At 40.1% G+C, this 14,257-nt stretch overlaps 1 protein-coding gene across 6 annotated transcripts in view; it reads left to right on the top strand.

Annotated features, from left to right (window-relative positions):
* Window positions 1-14,257, top strand: part of MACROD2 (mono-ADP ribosylhydrolase 2) — an 834,860-nt gene that overhangs the window by 760,917 nt on the left and 59,686 nt on the right. For 4 of the 6 annotated variants that reach the window (XM_048935507.1, XM_048935505.1, XM_048935503.1 and 1 more), the window contains one exon: window positions 5,348-5,431. In XM_048935507.1, coding sequence (XP_048791464.1) covers window positions 5,348-5,431 — 84 coding nt within the window. The remainder of the gene's footprint in view (window positions 1-5,347; window positions 5,432-14,257) is intronic. The other 2 variants (XM_048935508.1, XM_048935504.1) reach the window with 1 other exon arrangement.

Genomic DNA, 14,257 nt, shown 5'->3' with positions numbered 1-14,257 from the left:
CTGCAGCTTCCCTCACTGGCAGGACAGCATGAGAAGCTGAGTAAGTGAAATGTCTTTGGTTCTGTATAGCACTGCTAGGCAACAACTTACATAGGTGTGTTTTCTCCTAAAGCCAAAACATAGCATCATGCCTGACACGATGAAGAAAATCAACTCTGTCCCAGCTGAAGCCAAGACTGGGTATGAACTTTTTAATGATCATAGACGCATTTGCAGAAGTTATAAATGCATATTAAATTTCTGCACTGAGGGGAGTTTTGATTTTTTTATATTCAGATAGCTTAAAGTTTGAAAGAGTTCAACTTTTCACAGTTCTGAGGGAAAAATTGAGTATCAACATCTAGTTGCCACTTCAAGTTATTAATTGAATAATCACTCTTCATTCTACTTGACTTCATGGGCCATGACTCCAGCAGATGGAATCAGCAGTTGGCACTAATATTGATGATCCTGTTTTGTTGAGCTGTCCGTATCCTGTCTGCTTTGGGGTTATTTCTCCAGTTCTCATGCTTAAAAAAAGCTACCTTTTTAAAAAAGTAGAAGAACTTTTGGGTTATGGAGAGCACATGTTGCAAACTGCATGTCATGTAGACCTCTGGCAGAGATTCAAATATTCTAAATTTCAGCTAAATCTCTATGCCTACAATTCCTTGTTGGTTGGGTGTTTCTGAAGGGCCAGTATCTAGCCAAAAGAAAATAGGGAGAAGCAGAGGGACTCAAATGAGACGTAGATTCATATCTGCACCAATTTCAGTGTGAAGAATGTAGTAGAATACTGCAGACTTTACAGAACCAGTCCTAATTAAAACCCGGCGGCAAGAGATAGAGGAAAAAACCTGATTTTGGTTTGGTGTCGGCTGACGTTGGTGGGAATACGTTCATTAAACACTGGATTAGAGCTCAGGTACAGCTGAAGAACTATCTGGGAGTAAGAAGTAACACATGACCTTATTTTGTGTGTACCTTGTTGAGTGATGTACGCATTATGAAAGTAATCTCTTTCTTCTGTTTCTGCCACCCTGAAGTACAAATATGGTGTTGTTAGTAGAAAGGCCTTTTTTAGAAGAGAAACCGTAGGAATAAAGTATTAAACTAATATTAATTGCATGTCTGCCAGGTAATCTCTATTAATATCTATGTTAATACTGTAAAATCAAACAGACATGAATGATCATTTTAATGAGTCAATCACATAACATCACTGCATATTTTGGATATCCTAGAATAAGAAAAATATTTAAAAGTAATAATAACCCAGTGTTAGTAAATATACACACTCAAGACTGCTTTTCTAATAGCATTTAATTTGCAAGGGTATAACCCATGTGTTTGTTATTCTGGATGCTGTTTCTTGTTGCAGCTGCTAGCTTAACTGCACCACTTAATTCAGTGAGTATGGCTACTAATATATTTCATACAGCTTGCTGTTAGAATAGCTTGAGCCAAAAGAACAGATTCAGTAATGCCAGGTACAGACTAATGCACTTCTAGATCTCGGCTTCATGGGTAATACCCTATGTAAGCAAAAAGAAGGGCCGTATGACCTAACAGCCTTGTCTTCTTTTAACTTCACTGTTTTAATGCTGCAGTCATGATGCTTAATGCTTTAAGCTCCATTAAGGGAAGATTATTCTAAACTTTAACTTCAGAAGGACTTGGCTTTTATATCCATAACTTCACATACCTACTCGTAGAAGCGTGCAAAATAAGCCCTAATACTGCCATAATTATGTGCGCAATTGCAGTGATTGCATCTGGAAATTACAGAACCGTGTGCTATTATGAGAAGCACAGTCCAGATACACAGTAATGCTGCATTATTATGCACTGACATAAGTTAATTCTCTTTCCATAAAACCAAAACAAACAAACAAAACAAGGCACAAAAAATGCCATGCTAAAGTGTTTCAGTTCTGAAGCTGTTTTCTCCTCTTTGGCTTCCCCCTTCCATGTTGTACCAAGGCCTTTTGACCTCATCCGAGTAAATGTTGCCACCCACCTGTCCTATATCTCATCTTATAGTTGCTCATGTGTGTTGCCCTGCTTGTTATGCCATTTCTGCCCCAAGTGGCCTACTTAGCCCACCAGATAGTTACTCCAGAAGTGACAGCCTGCTATAGGATGTCAGACCAAAGGATCTCATTGACACTAACAAGAGAAGGCCAACTATAAACAATGCCATATAGACTCTCTATTTCCTTGTGCATTCCACTGTGTACGCACACAGGCTTGGGTACTTTTTACTTTGGAGGGAGACTTGGAGGAAAATAGGAAACACTTGTAGACAGCAAGGCTTTGTAACTGTGAGGGATTTTTGAAATAGCTTACTTTGAGAGAAACTGTCAGGTTTAAGTGGTTTGTTAACCCTCTGAATTAGCCTTCAAGTAGGAATGATGTCTCCCAGTGTTAGAGCTCAGAAACCTGATCATGATTAGAAAAGCTTTGAAGATGATTGGTTCAGACACCTATGTAGGTGTTCTGTTTTTAAACAGAGATTGGCAAGCAGGATTCTGTAGTATTTGGCTATTTGCTCTGAAAGACATACTACTGTAAAGCGCAAAGGGTTAAGAGTTGTATTTTGACCGCAACAAAAGTCATTATTTTAAATCTTGAAGGGATCCCTTTCTGTCTCTAAAATGAGGGAAAATTGCTAAATAAATAAATAAAAAGCCTCTGTGTCCTTTAATGAATGTGAAAAGATTCTGTATAGAGTGAAGAAAGACCATTTATTTTGACAGGGTAACAGCCTCCTCCCTTTCTGTCTTTCTGCTGACAATTAAGATGTTGGTTATTCTATTTAATGTATTGAGATACTCATCAAAGACCTGGCTGGACACTTGCACTTAAGTTTGATTGACATTTGACTTTTGGGCTTGGAGTAAGGTTTACTAGATGATAAAAATTGTCATTGGAGGGGTGAGTGTTGACTGAAACGCTCCTATTGATTTGGTCCCCCGATGTGAATCATTGTTAACCCAAAAAGGGAAAATAGCAGGTAGTGCAGAGTGGCATTAGAACCAAAGAGGCCATCCGTCAATATGGTCAATTACAAATTTTCAGGTTATTTTTAAAGAGAATGGGAGAGTGTTGGCAGGAATAAATCTTTAAAAGCCTGGTTATTTTTCAGGATCTCACTTTTGCATTGAGCTTCTTGCTGAACATCATTACTGCTCTTGAATAACCTCTGTAAAAGGTTGACAAAGTGTGTATTTCATGTTTTTTGCCTTTTCCCCACAGCTTTACTTATGGTTGCTTCTATGTTCTCACAAGCCTAGAAATAAATAGATCTTAGCACTTTGATTTCATCTAAATATTGTAATTGAATCTCAAATTCAGATGAACAAATGTGATGACATGAACATGGTCCTCTGTGAAGTGCTGTCAGGAAAGTTCTTCTTCCTGATGGCAAGCTAAACATCAAAGTGTATTCTACACCATTTATTTACTGATCTGTAAAGGCCCTTCGTGCTCTGAACAATACGGAGTTGTGTATACAGAAATTCTGTGCTAGAAACTATTTTTAAGGACAATATTCAGTTTGGGCTTTTGGACCTAAAATGTAATGTTCACTCCTTAGAATTAAACAAGTGAAACTAAATTCAACTGCTCACGTGCAGATCTTCATTTTAGAGTTTTGTTAACGTTTTGAGCTGTAGCTTATTGTAAATTCTTGCCATCTTCTTAGTTCATAGCTGCTCTTTCAGGACTTCAGTGCAGCAGAGAACCAAGGCTCCTGGGAGGGCAGGCAGAGATGTTTCTGAGTAGCTTTCTGGGTTCTGTGTGGAGCCAATGGTTTCTCTCTCCAAAGAACACAGTATTCCCTTTCACACTGCAAGTTCCATTTTCACATCCTTCTTTATTTTCATACCCGTGTTTGGAAAATTTTAGCAGTTGGATTCTCTGTATGTATAGAGATACGTGTGGGATATCGAAGTGTAGGATCTATAGCTATCAGCAGAGCTGAGTCTTTATGAGGAACTGTGCATCTTGTTGCTGAGAGCTTTTTACGTATCCAGCAACATAAACAGTAGATGATTGTGTACAACAGCAGAAGAGATCAGATTGTTCAGTACTTTAGGCAATTTATAATACACGTGTACATTTCTTCCTTCTTCTGTTGTTTTGTTGGTGTTTTTTTCCAGTTGCTAATTAACTAATGGAGTTGAGGTGATTCTTTGTTTCAGCATGGCAATAGGCCTAAATCTAGAAAGGCCATGTGCTTTCCTAAGTTATCTGGTTATAAGTATTCAAGGTGTCTTTTCAGCATGCACGTAAAATCTGTTTTCTTTAGGTTTCTTCCTCTCTCAAGCCCTCAGCTGGCCATGAGGAATTGGGTGGTCTGGTGGAAAGTCAAATGACAAAAAGGCATTTTTCCATCGCTGCTAAATACGTTCAATGCATGCAATTAATTGAGTTTTAAGCATCTGCTGTTCTCAGCTTTCAACACAGAATTTGGTTAAGCAACCATTTGAAGAATATTCTAATTAGTGAGCCTTCTTTCAAATGTCTTAATTTACAAATACCTTTTATGATTAATTTCCAGCGTGGCTTTCCTTCTGTGCTAATGGGCTTTCTGTGCTACCTACAGGTCTGTCTTAGGAAGCTAACAGTAACTTGATGGTTATGTTAAAAACTCTGTTCAAGTTGTATAAAACCTCTTAATTTTTAAAAAGTAACCATCTAATATTAGCTGCTGTGAACTTCACTCACTTAAACTTCACTGCATCAGTTTCTCTTTTACTCGGAAGGATTTCCTTTTCCTTCATCTTCCTGTTGCTTTCTGGCTAATGGGTTGGAAGGCTTTTTTTTTTTTTTTTTTCCCTCCAAACTGAACATTTCTATCTCATAAAACTTTCATTTCCTTAACTTCACTATCAAACTTGATTCCCAGCCTCTCATTTCATTACCCATTTCAGTCAATATTCATTTGTTACTGTGTTATTACATTGAATGGAGAATTGAGCTGAGAGGGAATCATTTCACAATTCTATAATACGGTTTAACATATATTACATTAAAAATTGCAAATTAAAAATTACAAACTTTTCTTTTCCTGAAGATATTAAGAGCTTGTTAAGAAGTAGGACGTTTTAACATGATCTTTCTTCCCTGCTGTTGTGGCAAAGTTAGGCAAAGTCCATTGCAAGCTGAAAGATACTTTTTATGATCCTTTTCTAGCGTGTGATGCAGTAATTAATTTTCATAAGAGAAAGATAGATATCGGGCGCTGAATGGAGCACTGAGATAAAATGTACTCTCGGTTGTGATATCACGTGTGGTAAAGTTTGATATGATAACACTGTTTCAAAATATAATATATTCACTATTTTCTTTTTATGTTTTAAAGAAGGACTGGAACAAAAAAGCCAGCCTCTGTCTCCCACAAAGTGCAAGGCAGAGCAGGCTGAAGATGTGCAAGATGATGTTGAAGGTAGGTGGTCTGACTGCTTTTCAGAGCTATTACTAAATGTTACTTCTTGGGGGAAAGTTCTTGAGGAAGAAAAAAAAGTCACAGAATCAGAGAATGGCCAGGGCTGGAAGGGACCTCAAGGATCATGAATCTCCAACCCCCCTGCCACATGCAGGGCCACCAACCTCCCCATTTAATACCAGACCAGGATGCCCAGGGCCCCATCCAACCTGGCCTTGAACACCTCCAGGGACGGGGCATCCACAGCCTCTCTGGGCAGCTGTTCCAGCACCTCACCACTCTCTCTATAAAGAGCTTCCCCTGATATCCAACCTAAACCACCCCTCTCTCAACTTCAAACCATTTCCCCTTGTCCTGCTGTTATCTACCCTTTCAAAGAGTTGACTCCTTCTTGTTTGGAATATTTTTATTGAAATGGAATACTGTTACTTAAAAATGTTATTTGCACACACTTGGAAAGTTCTGGTCTCAGTCATGATACTGTAATTCTTCTGAGGCGTTTTTCATCTCAAGGTAGATTTAGATTTACAAATGCAAATTTTACTGATTATTGCTGATATAAAATGGAAAAATGTTGCTGTTTTATGTCTAACCTGTTCTGGTTTTACATAATTAGTAATATAAAATGTAAGGTTGCACAGTGTTTGCGTCACGCTCATTGCTTAAGCTGCTCAACTAAATCAACTACCCACAGCAATACATAGATCAATAAAATTCTTGCTTTCCTCCTCTACAAGAGAATTTTACTATGTCCCTTTCTGTTCCACTTGTGTTGGTGTTTATGGTCTCAGATCTTATGCGCTGTGCTACATATTTCCATGGTCAGAAGTCACAGATGCTTACCATTATGCCTGTGTTGTTCTGAAAAGTGCTTTCCTGCATTTGAGTTTTTCTGAGCACAGTCCACGTCAATCTAAAATTGGATCAAAGTATCTTTTCCTAATGTGTATCTCATTGGTAGAGCTGCTAAAAGATGTTAACATCAAAGATGTAATTTTCAATGTAGACTTTGACTTTGCTCTTCAATTTGTGGAAGAACAAAATGCTCAAATGCTAGAGAATTCCCCTTAGGTGAAATAGTTAAAAGGATGAACCTTAATCTTTAGTCCATGACAGTTCCTTATCATGGATTCTCTTTGACCTAATGTTCCCTAAGTGACACATCTCATTCTGCACCTCAACCGGTGGCTCCATGTCCTTCATCATTCTGACCTCGCTCTGTGCTTTCAGCTCCTAAAATATTCTGACTAGGGTGTAGTGTGAGTCATAAAGAGCAGAAAAACGTTAACATCTATCACGTTAAGTAACTGCTAGTAACATCCTGTCACTAACATTGTGACTGGTTGTTAATGGCAAGTACTTAAAGCAATAGCTGTCATCGCCTGGAAGGTGTGGGGGGACCCAAGAAATCTCATCCTGACTGGTCGTCTTTTCTTTCTTGTTGCACTAAACCCAACTGAAGTTAAAATACCAGTGTATATTTGGATTAGAGAATTCTATGATGACAAACCACATGTCGACTTGTATGCAGGCTAAATGGGGTGTGGGATCATGGTGTCGTTTTCCATATTGCTAAGTATTCCATAATACATACACTGGAGCGTGACTAAAAGCCTTCATTGTGTCTTAAAAAGTAATAATAAGAGGCAAAAAAAAATAAAATAAAATGTTGTAAGCTTTTCTTTCAATTGGAAATCGAGCTGATGTTGTTCCACTGCTTCCTTGGTTTACTGAATTCCGTCTCCTCGCTTGCTATTCCTGTCAGTGTTTTCCTGGTGACCTACAGTTCACTTTGTAGAGTACAAACAAACGCATTGGAAGGATGAAGTAAATAGCATGGCAATAGAATGATTGCATTACCCTCGAGCTGTAAAATGTCTGAACTCCTTGAATTTGATGCCGTACAGTAGATTTTTGCTGATGCAAAGTCGAGGCCTGTAACACATAATCACTGCTGCGGAATGTAATCTGGCTGGTGACAGACTCGTCTTCTCCTTGGGCAGAAATCAGGCCTGTAGTGTTTAGAAGTGAAAGCCTTGATTTTGATGTTGTGCTGAGAATAAAAGAAAGTAATTAAACTGTTTGTTGAAGGGGGAGAAACGCAGATCAGATCACAGTAGAATTACCTGTGCCTGTGTTTTGAAGAATAGCTCCAGACACTGAGTTCCTATAGGGCTGCAGAGTGGCCAGAGTCTAATGTAGCACACCTGTGAATTATTTCTATTTAGGTAAATAGGATTTGCACGCATTTTTCTGAGAATAGAATTTAGTTTCTGTCATTCTAAATATTAGCTGTTGGTTTTGGCCAATTAAAGGAATTGCTATTGTGGAGCTTTGAAGATCAAGAAAGCTGTGTATGTGTGACATGAACCAGAACTGCATGACCGTGAGTCTGAATGATTTTGTTTAGATAGGTAGGGCTTTGGCTTCCCTTCCAAGAGACTGCCTTTATTATTTTATTGTATTTTGAGGGATAAAAAAAAAAGGTTTTTGGGGTAGCCAATACATATAAGCGGCCTCAAAACTCAGTAAAGCCCATCTCTGGCGGCCAGCTTTGTTGAAGTTTCCTCGTGGTGAAATTGAAGTGCTTTGTGTTCAGGGTGTTTGAACCTTCAGGTGGTTTGCATACTTTATGTACCAGAAATTAAAAAGAAAAAAAAAGAGAAGGTATTAGGAATAAAAGCCAGTCCAAAGTGACTTACATTTAACACAAGATATTATTTTCTCCTTCATTCCATTACTACATATAAAATATTTAACAAATATACACTGAGGCCCAGGAAGAACTTAATGTTTTTTCCTCCTCGTAGCCACCAGCATCCCTTTACACCACAGGTGGGAATACAGCTTGCTGCTTTTGCAGCCTACTGTCACACATGTCCTCATGGCATCCTGTAGAAACTATTCCATCGAGTGCACAAATATTCCCTCAGTTGTATCTTTGTACAGCAAGCCAAGCTGGTTCATTGGCTAGAGGTAACGGAGCAAAACCTTTTCAGTGCATCTTAAAATCTCTGCAGAAGATCACAGAAAGTAGGCTCCTTCATTTCTGTCCTCTCCAAAATCAAGGGAAGTTGAACAAGTGGCTGTATGTAAGGAGCTTGTTTTGCAGTAAGCTAAGATAAACACTTGACATGCTAATGAAAGCAATTTTGTACAGAACCTCTGAAGTATTAGTGGTGTCTGTTATTATGCTATTAGATATATTGTTCTCTGCCTTCAGTCTGTTGATAGCAAAAAGCAAGTGTGAACTGCATAGCAGATTCTCCTGTCACTTGTTGTATTCAGTAGTTTTTCATTCTAGTGCAGGTTATTGTCTGGAGAAATGAATGGTCTGGATGCACAGGGGATCTTTCTTTACTGCCAGGTTTTACGTGTGCAAACATGTAGAGTTATTTAGTTTTTTTCATGTATTTCCCTGGGTCCTGCTGGCTGGGAAAAAGAAGCCAGTGGCAATATTGCCTTTTCCATGGTCAGGTGCACTTGGTGAACTCCAAGGTGAGGAAAATATTTTTCATACTAAAGCAAATTCGGTGTGTCTTCAGTAACTTCATAACACCATCATTAAATAATGGCGTAGACAAAATGGCAATACTTGTCACAGCGTTGCTATCATGAGATGGCAGTAATGCCAAGGGTCGTATTTTCATCCTTCTGATCCCTACCAAGTAACATCAGACTGTCTTTAAAGAAGGCTAATGAATCTCAAAATGTTACTTCTCTTTTTCTCCCCTAATGGCTTCCTATGTGGGCTGAACAGTGAGATGCATGCTGTAGGTTTTCTTGATACTGGGAGAAGCAAAACTATTTGCCCTTTTGTTTCTGAATTTCTCAGTGAGATATAAAATGGAGCCTGTCCAAGAGCTGCCCCATCTATTCCCTCCATGGTCTGCAGGTGATCAATACTGTATCAAAGATGACTAACACAGCCAGCAATAGCAGCATAAATGCCTGATCTTTCTCTTCTTCCAGGAAGAAGAGAATCAATCCATGCAGCAAAAGCCATTGCTATGCCTTTCCAAGGTCAGGATCCTGCTTGTTCTCCTTTGAGGGGTGTGAAGACAGAGCTGGAGCTCTGCAAGTTATCTCACTTCAGCTTTTCTCCTGAGCTTCTCCCACAATGAAGTGCTAGGTTCTTCCTGATATATTGATGGGCTGTTGGTCTCTAATGATCCCCTTATCTGAGACCCAGTGTATGTGTGAGGAGCTAGCATGTTGGAATTGCTCATCTGGGATGAACTTTGTCTGCTTTCTGTTCACCTGGTGGGAAGGAGAATGATTTGATGGATAAGCCAAGCCAGGAAGGTCAAAAGGAGCACAAATCACCTTGGTGACAGTTGGTAGAGTTTGTTCCTTTGCCTGATAGGGTCATTGCACTACTGACCTCTTAGCTTTCAAGGGCAGCATCAGGTTTCTGAAATGCTGTTCATTGGGATGCAGGGCTCGTTAGCAAGATCTTGTATTGCTCTGAATCTGAATTGTGCTGTGTCTACGGGAGAAGTCACCCATCTGATTTGAGTATGCAGTAGGAACGAGGACAAGTAGAGGTGCATCTTACCTCAGCAGTGCTGTGGTTCAGCAGGTCATGGCTGTTAGGAAGGATGCTCAATCTGAGGTAGACACCCTTGTTTCTTATCCCTTTTCCAAGAAAGGTTTGTCAGCTGACAAAAAATGCATAGTTTTGGGCTTAGCAAGTAAAACTGATTTTACAGCTTAGTCCTTTAGTTGCAACATTAATGTAAGACTTCTCCTTCCTTCTTCTTTACAGCACAATTTTTGCAGCTTTGCTGCTCATTGCCTGGTTTCATAGAGAGTAGGATATAATATATTCAATGGCAAAAGTCATAGAATCATTAAGGTTGGAAAAAAACACTAAGATCATCTTGTCCAAGATGATGTCCAACCCAACCCCACCATACCTACCAACCATGTCCTTCAGTGGCGCATCGCCACAGCTCTGGAACACCTCCAGGGACCCCCTGGGCAGCTGTGCCACTGCCTCACCGCTCTTTGGGAGACAAAATATTTAATACCCAATCTGAAAAGATACTGAAGTCAGCAGTGCTATGACTTTTGCTCCTTCCCTGAGGGGTACGGCGTGCGTACATCTGCAGTGTGTTACAGCTACACGGCAATGTTCAAAGCATCTTTCTTATGGTCCTTGTAACACTGTGCAGACCTGATTGTCTGTCCCTTTAAGGTATGGATTAATATTAACCAGATTTGACTTCTGATTAAGTTTTAAAGTTGTCCTTGATTTATAGCAAACAATTCTTCTATCATTTGAGAGACTATAGCTACGTTTCTTCCTTGCATCCCACAGGGCAGTAATATTCTTCAATAAATTTCTGCTCCACTCATACTGAAAATGAACATCTAGACACATAATTATGCTTCAAAAACACACTCTCTTGTTCAGCATTAAAGTGCTCCTTCTTATTTAGATAGCTTAGAAGTTACTGCATTCCTTTTACCACCAAACTAAACCCTTAAATAAAATTTCACATTAAGATAAAGTACTTCAGACAAAATTCCCTGTGAAGCATGTGTATCAAACATGTCTGTAAAATGTTTCACCTTCATACAGACTGGTTATATTTAAAGTGATGCTATTAACCCTTATCCACTTTGGCTGATAGCTTCTTTTTTCACTCCAGTTTTGAAGTCTGCCATCTGTCTTGACTGATTACAGCTCTCAGTGTATCAGGTGATCACTTTTCACTTAGCCAGGGGAAAAACAGGACGTTATCTGTGTATTTATTTGTTATTTGCTCTCTGAGCAAACCCTTCTTGGAAGATTCTTTTCATTGCTGGAGAGGCTACTGCCGTTGCATTAGATTGTCATGCAGCAGTCACACACGACAGCTTTGAAAATGCAGCTCATTTTGGTCTCTGCAGGTGACACACCATCCTGTTGCTTCAGCCATTCATTTGTCTGGGTTTCTTTTTGCAGTCGACTGCATGTGTATGTAAACTGTAGCAGATAAACAGTCGCAATTCCTTTCTCATTTCTAGCCACCAAGTGAATAACAGTAAAGCAGTGCGATTGTTCGGGCCTAGCACAGAAGGCACAGTCAGACCCTTCATTTTGAAATGCTAATGCAAAATAGTGCCATGCTTGTTTTGGTTCATGTTTTATGCCCTCTTAGTAAGTGCAGCTTCCTGCATGGCTTCCCTATCCAGTTCTTCGCTGTTACATTCCTCCATCACACGAGCTCAGGAATGGTATGCACAACATTGAAATAGCTTTTATTTTATATCTTTCCTGTGAAGAAGCAGCTGTGCCACAGTCTTCACGGTCTGCGGTTACCCATTCTCTAGGGTACACCAAGCAAATGAGCACTAACAGCAAATTGACATAGGGTGGATGTTATGGTCATACTGCACACCCTCACATATTTTTGCCTTAGCTGGGGAGGGCTGGGAGTCAGCCTCCTCTGCTCGGCTCTGAGCACTGACTCAGCTCGCTCCTCAGTGTGCATCAGATCACACGGGCAGTTTGTTTAACTTCGTACACTAGGATGGCTGTATATGAATGCTTGCACATCGCCGCGTGTGTAATTTTTGCATCAGAATGCAAATTGCATCTTCGTGCTTTGTATGGACTTTGTAGGCTGTCTGTATTCTGGTTCCTCTGGAGAGCTCAGGCTCCCAGGAAATACCTGCTTTTATTTGCTTTGTAGGGACGCTTGCAGATTGTCAAAAATAGTGATGATCAGCATCTTGCACAATGAAATTTTAGATAATATATTGCCTGGTATCTGTGCTGCAAAATCTGAGCTATGGTGTGCGTCACACAAAAAAATTACATCCAGCAAAAAAAAAAAACAAACAAACAGCCTTGCTTGATGTTCCCAGCAATATTGTGGATTGGCATACATCTGAGCACAAGCGAAGCACTTCACTCGGCACTGGAAACTGTTGGCCCATACGTTGTCCCTGGTTCTTCCTTGTGCTGGGAGTTATGAACTATGGTGCTGAGTTACCTGCTTTGTGATCCACAGAGGAGTGAGTTGAGGGAAGCAACTGCAGTGGGCTTTAGCTTAGGCTCCCATATTTCTCAGGACACTAAATAATGAAATGCAATAGTGTTATTTTAAACCTCTGAGATAATCCCCACGAGTTGCAGTTCTCATTCTTTTCCCACACTCCCCGACAATACTTGACAAAAACGCTGCATGAAAATAAGAACCTGTTATTCATTACACTGACAACTTGGTGAGGCTCGGTGTGCTGATGGAGGGCTGCGTCTGCAGTGAGGTAATTGTTCAGACAACAAGTGGGGAACAGGTCTCGTAACCCCATTAAACAATTGCTGCCAATGATAATCCTTTACTAACCCTTCTTTAAATTCACCCTAAAGAAATTCCACGCAAGTCCGCTTTAAAGCTGACTTAAAAATTGTGATTTAATTAGAAGAAACTAAAATGCAAACCAAAAATGTTCAATAACCTCAGGCCACCACCCTAATGATTTGTTTTCATGCTTTTGGAGTTCTACCATGATGGCTCTTCTTGTTTTATGTCTGATATCATTTTGCCACTGGAGCAGTCTGACAGTGGTTGCCGGCTATAGGATCTTGAGTGTGTATCCAGATCCATATGTGTTCTCTTCTCACATCATAGGAGTTTGTTGAAGTCAGCAGATCTGCTCGTGGGTAGAATGCAACAGCTGTAAGATCAAGGCCCATATTTTTAATTTTCTCATTAATTAGCGTCCCTGTTATTGTGGAAGAACCTTCACATCATTAGTGCAATTACCGCGGCAATGTTTTCGTGCTGTAAAAAAGACAATTCAGAACTGTGACATCTTTTATCTGCCAGATCTCGGTTTGCATTTGTCACAGAAGCGTGGCCCAGCTTTGAGAGAAATTTTCAGGCCAGACCATGGGAGATTTGTGTGGCTGCAAAGCAAAAGCCATGTGAGGACGTAACAGGGTGAGAGCTGGAGCTCAGGATTGTGTTTGCATACAGATATTTGGGCAGGACAGACAAGTTACGACTCTCAGATGTTGGCCCTCTGTATCAACTATTTCCACTCCAGATAGGAGGATTCTGACAGAGCCTCTCTCTGACTGTAGGCACACAATGGCATGTACAAGTGCTTTTTTCCTAGTGAAAAAAACTTTACCATTAATAACTCGTGTGTTGGAGGAGTAGAAGTAGACTGGCTGGGCAGAATTTCCTCCTTTGACTAAAAATACGTTATCTGCAATTCTGTTTTCTTCTGAAAAGTGTCTTTTTTGTACAAGTTTTTGAGATGTTGACATTAACCTTAGCTCTAAATATGTCTGTGACTACTTATGAAGGGACTGCTGAGGAGGAGTAGGTGTGTGAGAATCTGGCACTCATTCATCTCTGAAATGGGAACGGCCAAGAGGCCGGCAGACTATTAATATTTTTGACTTGCCGTGTTTGTTGCAAGAACAGCGAGGGATGTAAAAAGAGGGATGTAAAAAGCCCTGTGCCTCCAGGCTCTGGCAGAGTAAATGGGAAGAATGCTAAAAGCTGCTCTGTTTGTGCTGCTGAGAGCTTGTCCCCTGGACATTCACAGGGCTCTTGTCTCAGCCTTCTCCCGTATGACTGCCGGCTTATTATTTATCATATCATCTGCTTCGTTTTGGGGCAGTTTCTGCAGCTGATACATCACTGTGCATGCTAAGTACCTCTCCTTAACATAAAAGCAGGCAGACACAGAGCATCCAGTTTTCTAGCTTAGTTCAAAATGCTGTTTGCTTTGACTGCTTGCTGAATGTGCTGATTGGTCACTGCCTGGCCTGTGACCAGATATAGATAAGGATATCTGCTATTTCGGGGAAATTTCCTT

Source organism: Lagopus muta, chromosome 2 (genome assembly GCF_023343835.1).
Source record: "Lagopus muta isolate bLagMut1 chromosome 2, bLagMut1 primary, whole genome shotgun sequence".
NCBI classification, from domain to species: domain Eukaryota; kingdom Metazoa; phylum Chordata; class Aves; order Galliformes; family Phasianidae; genus Lagopus; species Lagopus muta.
This window is presented reverse-complemented; position numbering and strand designations above follow the sequence as displayed.